The following is a 14,977-nucleotide window of genomic DNA, read 5'->3' on the forward strand; positions in this document are numbered from 1 at the left end:
TAACTCGAAAACGTGGAGTAGGTAAAGTTCAATAATGATGTAAAAAGTAAGTATTAGAATTACTTCTCAATTTCTGATATGTTTTAAATGTTATCGATACTTCAAATTATAAAAGTTACGTTCAAATTTTGTATCTTTCATGACAGATAAATTCTCTAGAGTAAGAAACCAATTTAATTAAGTAAGTATAGTAATACCATTATGAAGTTGGCTCACCATATAAATCGATTTTAATGAAACATAGCTTAAAAAATTACTGTTTAATTAATCCAAATTGCTCGCCTATATTTTTCGAGAAATATCCCAAAAACCTGTTTAGACGCTTAGTGACTTTTACAAGAGGCTAGTAACTTTAAAAAATACGAAATTTGTGAAATAATGCATAAAGCGAGCTGTATGACCTACCAAAAGTTGCTTTTTTCATCTTACGAGTTACTCAACTTTCCACATGCGACAATTCTATCAATAAACAATGAATTTCGAAGCAGTGAATAAATAAGTAACGAGGAGCACGTGCCGTTTATGGCTGTGAAATATCAAGTGGCATAAATAATAAAAAAATTGCTGTAACTCAATGTAAAATGGCTTAAACAATTTCTCTTCAATTGCCCATTGTTTATCTGTAGTTGTTGTTAATTGCTCTTTCGTATTTTTTCAGAAATTTGTAAAAAATTCAATCAGGATAACTAGGGACTTTCATGAGTAACTGAAGAATGCTAATAGTATGTAGCTTCTGAAATAATGCGTAAAATATACTGTATGATCGACCAAAGAATTTCCTTTTACTTGCTACTTATTGTTCTCTAATTATTTTTAATTGATTACTTGTACTATTCAAAAAATTATGTAAAAATTACCACGCGGTTGCGACTTCCTGAAATCAGCCGAAGATTCTGTAACTAGAAGATTAGTCTTCTAATTACTGTTACTCTAAGAGAAGCTGTCAATGAAAATACATACAGTTAAACAATGCATAGGTATATATTACTATAATCTACCAATTTGTTTCAATGGTGATCAACTTAATTTAAATTTTATAAATAATGTTGAATACATTTTAAAACTTCAAGAACCTTACATGAAAGTATGGAGAAAATTCTCTGATGGAAATACTTCATACACGGCATACGTATTTCAATAAAGAAATTGTTACAGAGTTCAAAATTGTTTATAACTAAATAAATTTTCGTATCAAAGCACATATTAAAATAAACACTTACATTGTTCAGAACAATAAATTAATGTACTTTTATAGTTTCTTGAACTATACCTGAAGGAATTTAATAGGCGGTTTTCATGAAAAATGTTATAAAATTTAATAGTAATTAACAGTATTGCATTTATATGTTTTTTATGTTATAGTTGTATACTTTTTACTAATTTAATATGGAGATGATAATATGCTGCAATTGTATTCAATGATCTTAAACCGCCGTTATGTGTTTTGAAGTTCAGTGAAGTTCAGATTTTGCAATGGCGGAATTGTACCATCCCTTTCGGTATAAAATAAATTGTGCAATTGTGCGATATTAAAAAGGGATACATAAAAAGTAAATGTTGTTAAACTAAGAACGATAAAGATAGGATTTTAACAATCTACCTTAAAAATACAATATCAAAGGAAGTCTAGTCGTATTCAAAGGTATGAATCGATTTTGCACATTTTTGTTATTTTTGTAATAACTGCATTTTATATAATTTCCTTGCTATATAATTTTATTTCTTGTCTTTAAATTTCAAAATGCTTTTTTATTTCATTGAATATATGTATCATTTAACAAGAACAACAGCGATTTATTATGTAAATGTCGAAAATGAATCTTCATTTCTAACGACAATTAAATATATATTTTTGTAAATATAAATGAATATTGCTTTTAATTTTAGGTTAAATAATAAATGGAAAATGCCTCAAATACGAAAGACGCATCGGAAAGTGAAAAGGGTGGTAAACATCAAAGAAAGATCACAATATCTGAGAAATTATCTTAAATATAAATCATATATACCCTGTAAGTTTTTATAGTTACAAGATTTGTGGTTTCTCATAAATTTTAAGGTTAACAGTACAATCTGCTCTCTATTACAGTATGTAAAAAATTAAAGACTAATAACAATTCATTAGCAAAAGCATTGTCTAAAGAAAAACAAGAGACCAAGTTATTATTTTCACAAAATGTTGCTTTACTCGAACAAATACAAGATTTAGGTTCAGCATGTAATAAACGAAATGTGAGTAAAATACATACATATGAATATGAATAAATACAATGTTAATATGTTACATGTTCTTATATGCTTCAGGCTGTGATATTAAATATTTTAAAGGATGCTAAAGAAATGCTTAACACGATAGTAACGATGACAATTTTCCTGACTAATACAATCTCAACATGTCAAGAATTTACATCATCTGCAAATATAAATTTACGAAGATCTTACAGTCCAGCTGGAAGTAAGATTGTTCTGGGGTTACATTTAATGTTATTATAGTATCAGTGTTATTATTGCACGAACAAAATTATTTCAGGAAGAGACTCATATAGGAGAATGTCAACAAAATCACCAACCAAAGGAGTAGTGAAACCTATGGTGAGCGGGCATACCATTACAAAACCTACCATTAACTTGAGTAGAGTAAATATGCAAGATATTAATAACGCTTCAAACTTAAGTGTGATACCAGAAGTAGTCACACCTCCAAGAAATCAAGAAACAAACAGTCTAAGACCTCCTGTGTCCATTACTGTGAGACAACGTAGATATGTATGTATTTTTAAACAAATTTAAATGTAAATTACAACATTTTAGTAATTAAATTATTGTATAGGCCAATGGTCGTCCATGTGGAATGCCAGAGAGAGTGACTGTTAGTTCTCCAAGAAATAGTGGTATGTAGCATTAATATTATATAATGAAGTAGAAACGTGGTCATAAAGTTTATTCCGTTTACAGACGAAAATGAACGGAGGTTGAGTGAAAGAAGAAGCAGATATTCTGGAAGAAAATCAGGAAAGCATTCAAGATCAAATTCAAGATCAAATGCAAGATCACTTTCTGGACGTAACAGTACTCATAATATCGGGAATTTGGAATATGTGGGAAGCCCTACAGTAAAACTCAATGATGTTTCAAAATTTCTTCAAAATTCCCAAAGTATTAACATTCGATTGGTTCGTGTTTTTTTTTATTAATTCTTTTATCTGACGTGGAAACTTGGGACAATTTCGTTAAGGTTTGTTTGTTTTTTAGTTAACAGAATCTAGAAACGATGATTTGACTATCAATGCAGAAAATAGTGTTGATATGAATCAAGATGATTCTCAAACTGGTATTACAGTACCAGAAACACCACCATCTGACACACCAGAAAATGCTAATGAACAGACCGTCAAAAACAATGATGAACAAGTTGATAGTGAATCGGGCACAGAAAATGAAGACAAGAAAGAAAATTTGAAAATGTTGGAAAATTCTGAAACAAATAATGATGATCCTCTTGAAGGACCAAGTTGGTTATTCAACAATTTCCAAACTGTGCCTTGTATTATAAATAATGAGAAGACTGATAATATAAATGTTTCTATTGATAATAGTTCGTCTAGCTCTTCAATACTAATGGAAAAAAACGATGATTCAGACGAAGAAAAACCTACGAAAGAATTAAAGTTACATTTAAGCGAACAAGAAAGTAAATGGAATAGTCTCTCTACTTCTGTTGAACAAGAAGATACTGAAAATGAGAACAATAGCACTGTACAAGGTGTAACTGACAATTCCGTTTGTAATACGTTCGCTTTGTCTACTCCAAAAATTACTAATCAGAATGAATATAAAACTGATAGTAAACCTGCTCAGAATATGGCCAATTTTGTTACACAAAGACGAGGTTTCTCTCTTGAGGAAGAGGACGAGGATGATTTTACATTGATGTATGTGCGGCATCCACGTGATATGCACTTCGACATGAACGATTTAAAATTCCCCGTTTTAGAAGAATCCGTATTGAAACCAGTAGCACCGATCGAGCCAGAACCAGAAATAACAACTACGCTTCGAAAAATATCTCAGATCTGTCCAATGCCGTCTATTTCAAACAGTAGTATAGATGAAACTGTGTTCAATCATTCCACGGTGAACTTGCCTTTACTAATGAATAATGATTATGATAATAAAGACTTAACTCCATTCAAGGAAAAATCAGATTCCACACAACGGATGACAAGAGCGCGAAGTGTAAATTTGAGGGATTCAAACAATCTTAACGATTCTGCGACATCCTTTAAGAAATTGGATACCCAAACAAATAAGAGGAGTAAAACTCGGAGTAAGGATCCGAGTACCGCCAAAGTCGTGTTACAGAAGTTGAACGAGTCTGATGTTAAATCGAGGACACCTTCTCCAGAGTCATTGTAAGCATATTAATTCTGTTTTAAAGGATTGTCTTAAGCAATCTGATTGTGGAGTTCTTGCAATACCAACCGTGCATGTGGTCATGATAGTACTTTTGTTTACAGTAACCACCAAGCATCTTTACGTGGAGGAAATTCGAGTGATTCAGAAAACAGTAACGTTAGTGTCAATAGTAATCACAATTTAGGTCGACCACAACGGAAACGAGCTCCGACAAGTTTTGTGGAACCGAGTTTGAGAACGTAAGACTTTAGAAAAAATAGTATACAATATTCAAATTTAATTACACAATGTTATATTAACTCGGATTTAATTTCGTATTTCAGAAAGCTACGAAGGAAATGATAATAAAAATGTACGACAATCGTTGAACTTCGAAACACGAATAATTTAACTTAATAGACATATTATTTTGGAGGTACATTCAGGTTTTCATCTGGAGTAATGTAAATAGTTATCAATACGTACGAATCAAGAACTTTGTTGAATTGATTGTTTAAATCAAATAGAATTTATATTTTCACCGGTCAGACATTTCGTATAATGCATTCACATTTGAATCGTTCTGCTTCCATTATATTGCGCACATTTTTATTAGACCAGTCACTGTTCATGATTTACAGAAGACCGGTTTGTCTCAATGTAGTCATAGCTTCGATTATTTGGCTTCCTCCCTGGTAGTATTCTTGGTATTGTACCTTTTTTATTGTACTATTATCTAATGTTCCAAGAAATAAATATAAAACATTTAACGTGTTTTAAAATCTTCAAATCCTTTTATACACTCGCGCATGCAGTAATTCATTCAACACGTATATTAATATATGTCACCTGGTTATCAATAATTTAAACATACGTAGTGATAATAATTAGAAATGATAAACAATTATAAGTATTTTAGCTTTTACTTGATCGCATTAATAATTAGGGCAGTAAATAAAATTCCATTTAAATAAGTTTTCTTTAAAATTATTTATAGGAATGGAAAACCCTATAAATATCTTTAGTTCAATTATCGAATACTTACATTAAAATACGTTTTATTTTTATACGGATGCAATCGGTCAGTTGTTTGTTACAAAAAAATTTTGGGTAATAAATACGAGCAAAGGACGGATCAAATAAAGCCATAAATTCTATACACCACGCGTAGGGTGCGACCGGTTTTCTAATTGGTAAACACTACCTGGCGATCAGCGAGAGTTCGGACGCACGCGTAAGTAAACATTTTACCTGAACGGCAGTCGGTCGGGTACGTAGCACTGACAAACACCGTAATTATTTTCTGGATGAGTAACACTCTAGTCGTTCTCGTTGTTTTCGTAAACAAGTACCTTGAAAGGGATCGTAGTAAATGACGGCTTCTAAAATCAAAACAATTTTTGCAGATAACGAAAAATATATGTTCAAACATTTCTGCTCAATGGTATACCATAAGTGCATCTCAATTATCATTTGTTGCAACAGGAATTGGAACAACGATGAAGTTAAAAATTCTATAGGATATGCTTATCAATTCTTCTCATTGAACCAAATTTTAGTAGGTAATTAAATTCAATTGTGCAATTCTGACGAAATAACGTACAAACGTAAAGTAAATTCTTCGTCGAACACAATGTGAAACAATCGTGAATTCTATACTGAACTGCATCTCATTCCTACGTGTTTATGTAATTGAGTATCAGTGCACTAGTGCTACGCTGGCATAATTTCAGCCGTGCCATGGAATTGAAAGTCAGTATCATTAATTATAATTAAGGCTACATCTCGCGTTTCAGGCTTCTGATGAAAGCGAATTAGTGTTGATAATAATTTCAACGTTATGGAGCGTTATACAAGGACACAGAGAATCTTTGATATGCGAAGTAATTTATTTTTAATAATAAACGTCATTTATTAGCATCCTTAAAATATTTTTAATAAATTAAGCAATCTTACAAAATAAATTGAAAGTAAAAAATTGTATAAAGTACCACAATCCGTATTGTTATCAGAATATTTGTAATCTATTTAGATGATTATATTTGGATAAGGAAGTTTTCGCTGTATGCGAAATCAGTTGATGTTCCTAAAACAGGGTAACGTGAAACGTACTGGGTTCGCATTGGGCATTACTGATACGTGAAAACGTCGTCGCAAGTGGGCGTAGAATAGTAAATTCAAAAAAAGAACCAGCAAGCGTGGCACAATAGAAAACACGATGAATTCAACGCACGGGTGTGAGATCCGCAAGCTTTTCGTCCGTGTTTTTTTATTTCGTTGTCCGGTTTATATTATCATCTTTTCATGGCTTCTCATATTCATCAATGAGAAAGAAAATGATAAGATGCATGTTACGATATAGGCAATTCTTCCTTAACAAGCATATTCAGACGAGTAAAAGTTGTCCGCAGTGTTAACACGCGTGCCGGTGTTCAAACTCTCCCTCCACGAGAATCAGTGGGCGACAGGGCGCATGCGTCGGCCATTTCCTAGTAGTGCCGATTGTTTGGCCAATGGCGGGACGGCTGTGACGCCACCGTCGACCAATCCCACGGCTCCTCGATGACGACCATGCTATTTTTAGGAGACGTGAGTCACGGGATATAAGGCTGTACGTTTAGTTGGGTGTTCACAAGTTGTCGAGTCCTCGTACGGTGCAGCCGCGAGTGACATTCGTGTCGGACGTACGATCACGGTCTGTTCTAAAGAGGTGCACACGCGCAGAACCTCACGTTCGTCGGATTGCGTCTCGTGAGTCATTGTTGTGTTGACAGTTGACCCAGCTCGGTCCTCGTGTCATCGTCGCTTGGTCGAAAACTACTTGCGATCCTATCGCGGCCGAGGTCTGCGCCGCTCGCCTAAGTAGGCGGACAAAAAACGTTTCTGCGTCTCGGAGTTTCGGACGAATAATCGCGGCGATTAAACCATACGCGAACAGAAATCGCGTGTCACCGCTCGGAGGTGGTTGTGTATACGTGCACGTAGTTATTAGTTGAAAAGTGAGCTTGGAACGTCGGGTCTGACGACGAAGAGAACTGACGATAAAAAAGATTCTTACGTCGGTGAATTTCCGAACTGGTTATGTAACGACGGTGAAAAAGAGACGGGGAAGTGCTTGGTGTCAGAATAAAATAAACGGAAGCAGAGCCCGTGAACAGACCGATCGATTATTGAACGTAACCGATCGTCGTGCAGCCCGAGTACGCGTGGCTGAGAGACGTTGAACGCAGACAGTGTGTTGTCATTTCCCCATCCGCGAGGCCAGCGCGCTGACTGACCACTTTTGATTGGCGGGCATATTCATTTTCTGCTGCATCGATGGTGCGGAGTTTGACGATGGAGCAGACGTTCTACGAGGACACGAGCGTTTACGGCGTCGTGAATCGCGAGAACAACATGGGCCAGTTGAAGCGTAATCTTACGTTGGACCTGAACCTGTGCCAGCGACAGGGGCCACAGGCGAAGAAACCACGGTTAGGACCCCTGCCATCGGCGCTGAACAACATGACGCCGATTCTCAGCTCACCGGATCTAAACATGCTGAAGTTGGGCTCCCCGGAGCTGGAGAAGCTGATCATTGCCCAGCAGGACAACTTGGTGACGAACTTGCCGACGCCTACGCAGATCCTGTTCCCGAAGGTGGTCACGGAGGCGCAGGAACAGTACGTCCGCGGTTTCGAAGTGGCATTGAACGAGCTTCACCATTCGGACAGCTCCCAGGAGCCGGGCAGCATCTATGGGGCAACCTACACCACGCTCGAACCACCGAGCAGCGTGCAGAGCACCGAATCGTCCGTCAGCCAGAGTCTGGTGCAGATCAAGGACGAGCCGCAGACGGTGCCGAGCGTGTCGAGTTCGCCGCCGATGTCGCCGATCGATATGGAGAACCAGGAGAGGATAAAGCTCGAGAGGAAGCGTCAGAGAAACCGCGTGGCCGCGTCCAAGTGTCGCAGGCGCAAACTCGAGCGCATCTCCAGGCTGGAGGACAAGGTCAAGCTGCTCAAGGGGGAGAACAGCGAGCTGAGCGCCGTGGTTCACAGGTTGAAGGACCACGTGTGTCGGCTGAAGGAGCAGGTGTTGGCGCACGTGCAGTCCGGCTGCCAGATTATGGCCGTGCCCGGTCAGTTCTGAGTATCAGACGCTCGTGAACTAGACACTCTGACGTGTGTACGTTTCGTTTGGTGGGAGTTGGTTGCGTGACTCCCGTCGGACGTGGTTAATTATGCCTTTTTTCGACGAGGACCACCGGTAACCGTCGCCTCGACGATCCGGGGAATCCCTGCACTCGTTCACGATTTCTCACCGTTTCGTTTTCTCGTCTTCACCCCAGCTTCCCCCCACCCCCTCATCATCGCTGGACGAAGAGGAACCTACGGTGATATGCAACGATGTGAAGAAGAACCGGGAGTGCCTTGGTGTGCTTAGAGCAACACGGGGAGACCACGACGAGGATTAATTATTCGCCGCGTCGTTCGTAGCTGGCTGGGCTGGTCGAGCTACGGCTTCGTACGCACGTGAAACTCATTGCGTACACGCCTAAAGGGTCGGCGACGCGATAAGTGGAAAAACTGTGTGCGACTAGAAGAACACAAGAAATCGGAGGCGGAGGAGGAGTGTGGGTGACCAAGAGATGAAGGAGAAAGGCAGAGAGAGATAGAGCGAGCGAGAGAGAGAGAAAGAGCGGGAGGAAGGGAGGGTGGGTGGGAGAAGACGGAGAAAAAGAGAGAGAGTGGGTGGGACCTGCCGGCGAAGAGAGAGGGACCTCACGGTGCGCGGCGGCCATTTTGGAGAACCGCGAGTAACGGCGGGAGATTCGAATCTCCGCGTAGTTAGACATTCGTTTCGCGTTAACTTTCTTTTTCTCCTCCGTATCCCCTCGCTCAAAAATAATACCGTCGCGTTCGTTGGAACCGATCCCCCGCGGAGATCGTTACGGTGATCACTCTCGCATTGTTGTTGCTATTCGGAAGACAGAAGCGTGCGCGAGCCCGTCTGGCGAGCAAGATGAACTTTGCTTAGCCATCTCGTCGCGGTATCCTTCTGATTCGATTTCTTCATTGTATTCTCTCCCCCCCCCTCTTTTTTTATTGTTTTCTTTATTTCCGTTTCTGTATCCTTTCGCAGGAGTTTTACAATTTCGAGGGATCGAGAGAATGATCCTCGGTTGGTCCGGGATTTTGTGGCAATCCACAGTCGGAAACGATTGGAAAACATTTTTTATACTCTGGCGACGCATCACGTCGTCACACTTTGTAACATCTTTATCCGCGTCTTTTGTCGTTCAATCAAAAACCTGAACAGCTTCTATCGAGGATTCGTACGATGTACATAAATAGTGCGCTGTATAACATAATCGCCGCGAAGCGTAAACAGATTTAATAGGCTAAGGACCGTTTTTCTGTTTGTTTGGGAGAGAAAGAGAGAGCGAGAGAGAGAGAGAGAGAGGGATGCGTCGAACGTGTAAAAGAACAGGCGAAAGTGCTTTCTCTAAACAGAATCTTTTTGGTGCGGACCGCGCGGATCAAGGACGCGCAACGCTGATTGTTAGATAGCCGCACGGTGCTGTTAAAAGATTTATTTTGAAACACGAGTCCGCGGAATGCTTCGCCGACTCGAGGCTTTTTTACCCGTTCGATCGAGTACAGAAACTTGTTACCGGACTCCTCGACACCGTTCGATCGAACGTTTTCTTGATTGCGATCGTTTAACACCGCTTTTATAACCTGTTAACCGGGGAAGGACGAAAACCTGCCGGCTCGTCTTTCGTACTTGGCTAATATTTCTATTTCTCCCGTTTTCACTCTGTGACAGACTTTATTACTTTCAATGGAAACGCTTGGAAACGCTTACATTTTATTCGCGCCGCTTTTATCCGTTTCTCACGGTTTTTTCACTCGAAACAACGTTAATTTTTTAAATTAAAATTTTATCGCCTTGCAAGTGTTACAGTTTCAACCGAACACTGAAACGTTTCGATTTTTAAATCGCAAAGTAATTTCGGTTGTAGAGGATCGGTCGTGCTTGCACGAGCATCAAGCGTCGTCAAAGTTGTCCGTTTAACAGGTTCTAACAGAACTACCATTGTTTTTAAGGCTGTACAAATAGGATTAGACGTTAGGAGCGCAATTGCCGGCGTTGAAGTCACCGACGTCGTGTGTACCATCTTGCCGGGTTCGGACGCGGCCATGTCGCGCGTCGTGGCGGTTCCATCGTCAAACGGTTGTAATAATTTTCTAGTTGAAGCTGTTTCGTGTATACGCGCCGATTGTAACCGCGTCCGAGCCACGGCGATTCTCTCGGCATACGGGGAAGCCCCGGATCTTTCCTTTTTAGATTTTAAGCTGGAGGGGCTGGTGTGTAACGAGTCGCGTCCTTCTCTGTTCCTCGATGTCTCCGGGTGTCGTAGAACGTTTTCGTTTTGTCATATGTGCATCTAGTCTTGTCCAGTACGCCCTCGTAACTTATGCGCGTCGCGTACCGCGCGCGGCTACGCATAAATTGTACGCGTACACACATATACACACACAAACACATGCATACATACACGCTGTATAGGGTGCCGTGCGTGAACACCCTTGGTACCAATTGCAGATCGAAGAAGGGATGTCCCTGTGTCTCTAAGGGACGTCTACATCCCTTCTTCGATCTGGACACTCTCGTCGCTAAGGGTATCCCACGTGGTCCTTCGAGCCGGATTTTTAAAAAGTGAAATCAAATAGCAAAGAGACAAAGTTCCGTCGCCGGACGGAACGGGTACATAATACGCAAATGCACCACGTTGTGTTACCACGTGCGCGACTCCATGCTGCGTTTTAACATCAGCGCACCACCGACGATCGGAACAATTGATTCCGCAGCCTTTAGAAATCATTGACGAGCTTCTGTAGCCAGTCGTGTCCGAGCCTTGAGTTGGCAAAGATAATCTGTTCAGAAATATATTCTTCTACACTTTGAGAACACTTTTGTCTCGTTTGTACATGGGACTTACGCTGGCTTCCGAACCCTTCGATTATAATGGTAACGATTGTAACAATTCGAAGGCGTTCAAGACGAGTTCATAATAATTGTGCTGTCGGTGGTTCCAGTGTTAAAAGGAGGCGAAGCACACGACGAACGAATTTTTAGCGTGAAAAATGAACGTTGCGGAACGCTACCCGGAGTTTTTCCGCCGCGTCCGAGTCCGCGCAGCGTTACCGTTGTGCCATCACGCGAAGGAACACGGAGTTTCTTTTTCCCTCGCGGTGCCGTAACACGGCCAGCAGAGCCTTGTACAATGGCGAGAAGATCACGAAAATCTTTACGGCGATCAGCAATAAGCTTTCCGCGCGACATACAGTATAACGAGCAATAATCAAGCAATCGTCGTCATATTCGTTTCGTCGTTTTTTTCTTTTTTGTTTTTCATCCGGTATCGCGCGATTTCGACGGGAAATCTTTCCGCTACGAAATTGCTTCGAACGACGGCACAATGTTGTTTCTCTAAGCGTTACGTAACTCGTGAAAAGGCTCGAGAAATCAGAATTCAGCGTGCACAACCGATAACGCGCCGCGCATAGTCTTCAAAAGCGATAGCCGTGTTTCGCGCGCGCGCGCCTCTCGAATACGCAGGCCGGTGGAAACCAGAAAAAATTGTTCGTTCCACGAACGGACATTAAGGAATCATATTTTGCTACGCTGTCGTGCCCCCTCCCCTTGTTCTATTGCAGTTTTTAGATATTTAATCATAGTACAATGGGCGAAGACTCGCCACCGGGAGATTGCAATTTACCGGAGGAAAAGGAAATTTCTATTTTTCGAGAAACACACGGATGCGCGAGTCCAGTTTCTGCGTATCCACGTCGATTCAGTACTTCTCTCTCTCTCTCTCTCTCTCTCTCTCTCTATTCTTCTCTCTCTCTCTCTCTCTCTCTCTCTCACTCTCTCCCGTTGTCAGAGATTTTCAGCTCCGTTTTAAAAATCTCCCTCCCGCCCCCCCTTCATTGTTCGCGCGCGCGCGACTTCTGGCACAGGATTCGACAACTGTAACCGTTTAATTTATTTCCCTTAAGATAAGCGTGCTCTTCGTTTTTCCTGCTGCGCTTTGTTTCGCGTGAAAAAAGAAACCTGTTAACCGGGGACCTGTTATCTCGTCGGTCGCCTTTTAGCAAATACATTTTCGTATTTGCCTCGGCGGTCGAGTGAAACTGGTACAATCTCCAATTAGTGGCGCAGCAAGTGAGAGATTTCGTTACTGTTATCCGTCGTGCCGTAATATGGGACGAACGATATTTTTGCTCCACACGTTTGTAATGTAAATTCCAATACGACGCAAGTACCGTGGGACTTACATTTCCTTGATGGCAAAAGGGAGTTAAACAAGAAAGTTGAACACGCGACAAACGAATTCCTTGTAGCTGCTACGGAGCAGATGGATGAACCTATCTGAGAATACTTCACAACTCTTGCTATCGATTGTTAGATAAATAATTTCAATTTGCGAGAGATCAGCAGTTTCATTCGGTCCCCGATTTGTTCGTTCAAGGATGCCCGGCGTTTATTCCGAGCAAGCGTTCGCGAAAACTGCGATCGAGTTCGTATCGATCGTTTACGGAAATCAAATTTCTTCGACTTCCCTTGAAAAGTGCCTAGACATTGGAGCGTCCGATCGAAGAATGTCGCCCGGTTAACAAGTTTGTCGCGCCGACCTCGGTGAAAGACGTCTCTTCAGAGTTTTGACCCTCGAATGGCACCCTGCGCGGTCATCTACGACCTAAGCAAAAAATTAGAAATACGAAGTTACTTCAACTGCTTCTGGACGTTTGAATTTGTAGCCTTGATCCGTATACTAGAAAGTATTTTGGTAAATGTTTACAGAACGTGTTAGACAGGTTCCGAGTCGCCTAATCCGACGAGAACAGGGTGCCATTTTTGGATTAACCAAACGGAGCTTTATATAAACCGAATCGTCTTTTCTTTTTTTTTTTGGAAACTCTGGCAGCGTTGTTTGTAGAGCGGGAGATTTCTACCTGTCGATTTGATAACATGTTTTTTCGTGATGGAACCGGAAGAAAGTTGTGCCGAGAGATTTTTTAGCAATCGAGGCAGCTTCGCCTCGCGAATACAGCCATCACATAACGGCGTGCCTTTTTTACCATGTAATAGAAACCGCGTCCGTCGGCGGATCCGAGGATCTCTCGTTCGCGTTTTAGCGCCGTAACTCGTCTTTATCTTTTCGTTTGTCTCTCGTTGTTCTCGGTTTATCGCGAGGATGGAATGGAGGAAAGGAAATCGCGCGCGAGAATCGAACGATACGCCGAGCGTTATTTTGAAACCACGGATCTTTGTAGCGGATAAGATTGCGAGGATAATATAAAAAAAAAAAAATAGAAGTGATCGAGGGCGAGATTAAATGCCAGTTAGGAAGCGAGCGAGAAAAGCGGCGGCACAAAAACGTATGAAAGTAAATGAAAACCACAATGTGATTTAGTCAGTAAGCGAAAACCCCATTAGAGTATGTTGTATATGCGTACATAGAGAGAGATATATGTATGTATATATGTAGTGGTACGGTGATGACGACACGTGGATGAGCACCGCATATATAGAGTTATGTATAACCCTATACATGAGATGATAAATATTACTATTATAATGTAATATGATATATATATATTTAAATATATATATATAAATATATGTATATATTTACACATATATGTATATGTTATATATATATATATATATATTGTCTACCGACCAGAGCGGAGAAATCTTTTTTTACGAATAATTTTATTTTTGAATGAAATACGATGAAAAATAAAATTTCATTATATTGAACGTAACGCAGTGTACACATTTTTTCGAACTGAATTCCACCCCGTCCCCTATTCAACGAAATCATTATATATAATAATTATCGACAGTCACGAACGGATACATATGTCTGTTGTCAGAAATAAATTCAGTAACTGTATAGCATTAAGCTACAATTATCTCAATAATATTGATCTTACAAAAATGATTGTCGATGTACGCGACATTGTTTTCCTGTGCTGTATTAGTTAAAGTGCAGTTTACGTATAGGACAACGCGTTTTAATGTCAATTCGTATACCTTTCAAAAGCAAATTCAATAAAACCATGTTTCGTACACGTGTATAAATGACAAAATCAGGAGCCAGTCGTGCCGACACTTTGTTCTTGATTAAATACAAACCGAACGTGTTCTTCTGATAAATTATTAGCGGCAGGGAGAAATGGTGCGAGCCTCGAAAAACGTTTTACTCGAGGGGGGAACGAAACGGAATTCCAGCCGGGTCTCGCATCTCGTGTACCGCGTTAATTATCGCAATTGACTAATTGGCTCAATTGGGAAAGTTCTCGGTACGAATTGAGATCGACGCGACCGGGCGATCGTAAATTTTTACTAGTCGTTTAAACACGATTCGAGGGCTCGTTCGAGACCATCCTTTCCCAGAACACGATTATTCTAGGACGGCTCTAAATCCTCCAATTTAACCCGGGTGAACGGGAGCGGATCCAGCAAATACAAAATTATTTCCTAATTCGTTGGTCGGTTTTCCTCGTGATTTGCGAAACGATTC

At 40.4% G+C, this 14,977-nt stretch overlaps 2 protein-coding genes across 2 annotated transcripts; both read left to right on the top strand.

The window, feature by feature from the left end:
* The first annotated feature begins 946 nt into the window (after positions 1-946).
* LOC144478379 (uncharacterized) lies at positions 947-5,169 on the top strand. Its single transcript, XM_078196206.1, has 11 exons — positions 947-977; positions 1,363-1,642; positions 1,888-2,012; positions 2,090-2,232; positions 2,305-2,455; positions 2,531-2,766; positions 2,831-2,891; positions 2,956-3,173; positions 3,253-4,412; positions 4,518-4,655; positions 4,740-5,169. Exons 3-11 carry the CDS (start codon positions 1,907-1,909, stop codon positions 4,756-4,758), a joined length of 2,232 nt encoding a protein of 743 aa, XP_078052332.1. The 5' UTR covers positions 947-977; positions 1,363-1,642; positions 1,888-1,906; the 3' UTR covers positions 4,759-5,169.
* A 1,860-nt stretch (positions 5,170-7,029) lies between these two features.
* Jra (Jun-related antigen) lies at positions 7,030-13,789 on the top strand. Its single transcript, XM_078189351.1, has one exon. The coding sequence runs from the start codon at positions 7,714-7,716 to the stop codon at positions 8,524-8,526; it is 813 nt and encodes a 270-aa protein (XP_078045477.1). The 5' UTR covers positions 7,030-7,713; the 3' UTR covers positions 8,527-13,789.
* Positions 13,790-14,977: the final 1,188 nt, after the last annotated feature.

This window comes from Augochlora pura, chromosome 2, assembly GCF_028453695.1.
Source record: "Augochlora pura isolate Apur16 chromosome 2, APUR_v2.2.1, whole genome shotgun sequence".
Classification (NCBI taxonomy): domain Eukaryota; kingdom Metazoa; phylum Arthropoda; class Insecta; order Hymenoptera; family Halictidae; genus Augochlora; species Augochlora pura.

Coding starts and splice junctions, on each gene's coding strand:
- LOC144478379 (XM_078196206.1), top strand. CDS start 1,907: ATGCCTCAAATACGAAAGACGCATCGGAAAGTGAAAAGGGTGGTAAAC. Junction 2,456..2,530: donor ATCTTACAGTCCAGCTGGAA/GTAAGATTGTTC, acceptor AAATTATTTCAG/GAAGAGACTCATATAGGAGA. Junction 2,767..2,830: donor CTGTGAGACAACGTAGATAT/GTATGTATTTTT, acceptor ATTATTGTATAG/GCCAATGGTCGTCCATGTGG.
- Jra (XM_078189351.1), top strand. CDS start 7,714: ATGGTGCGGAGTTTGACGATGGAGCAGACGTTCTACGAGGACACGAGC.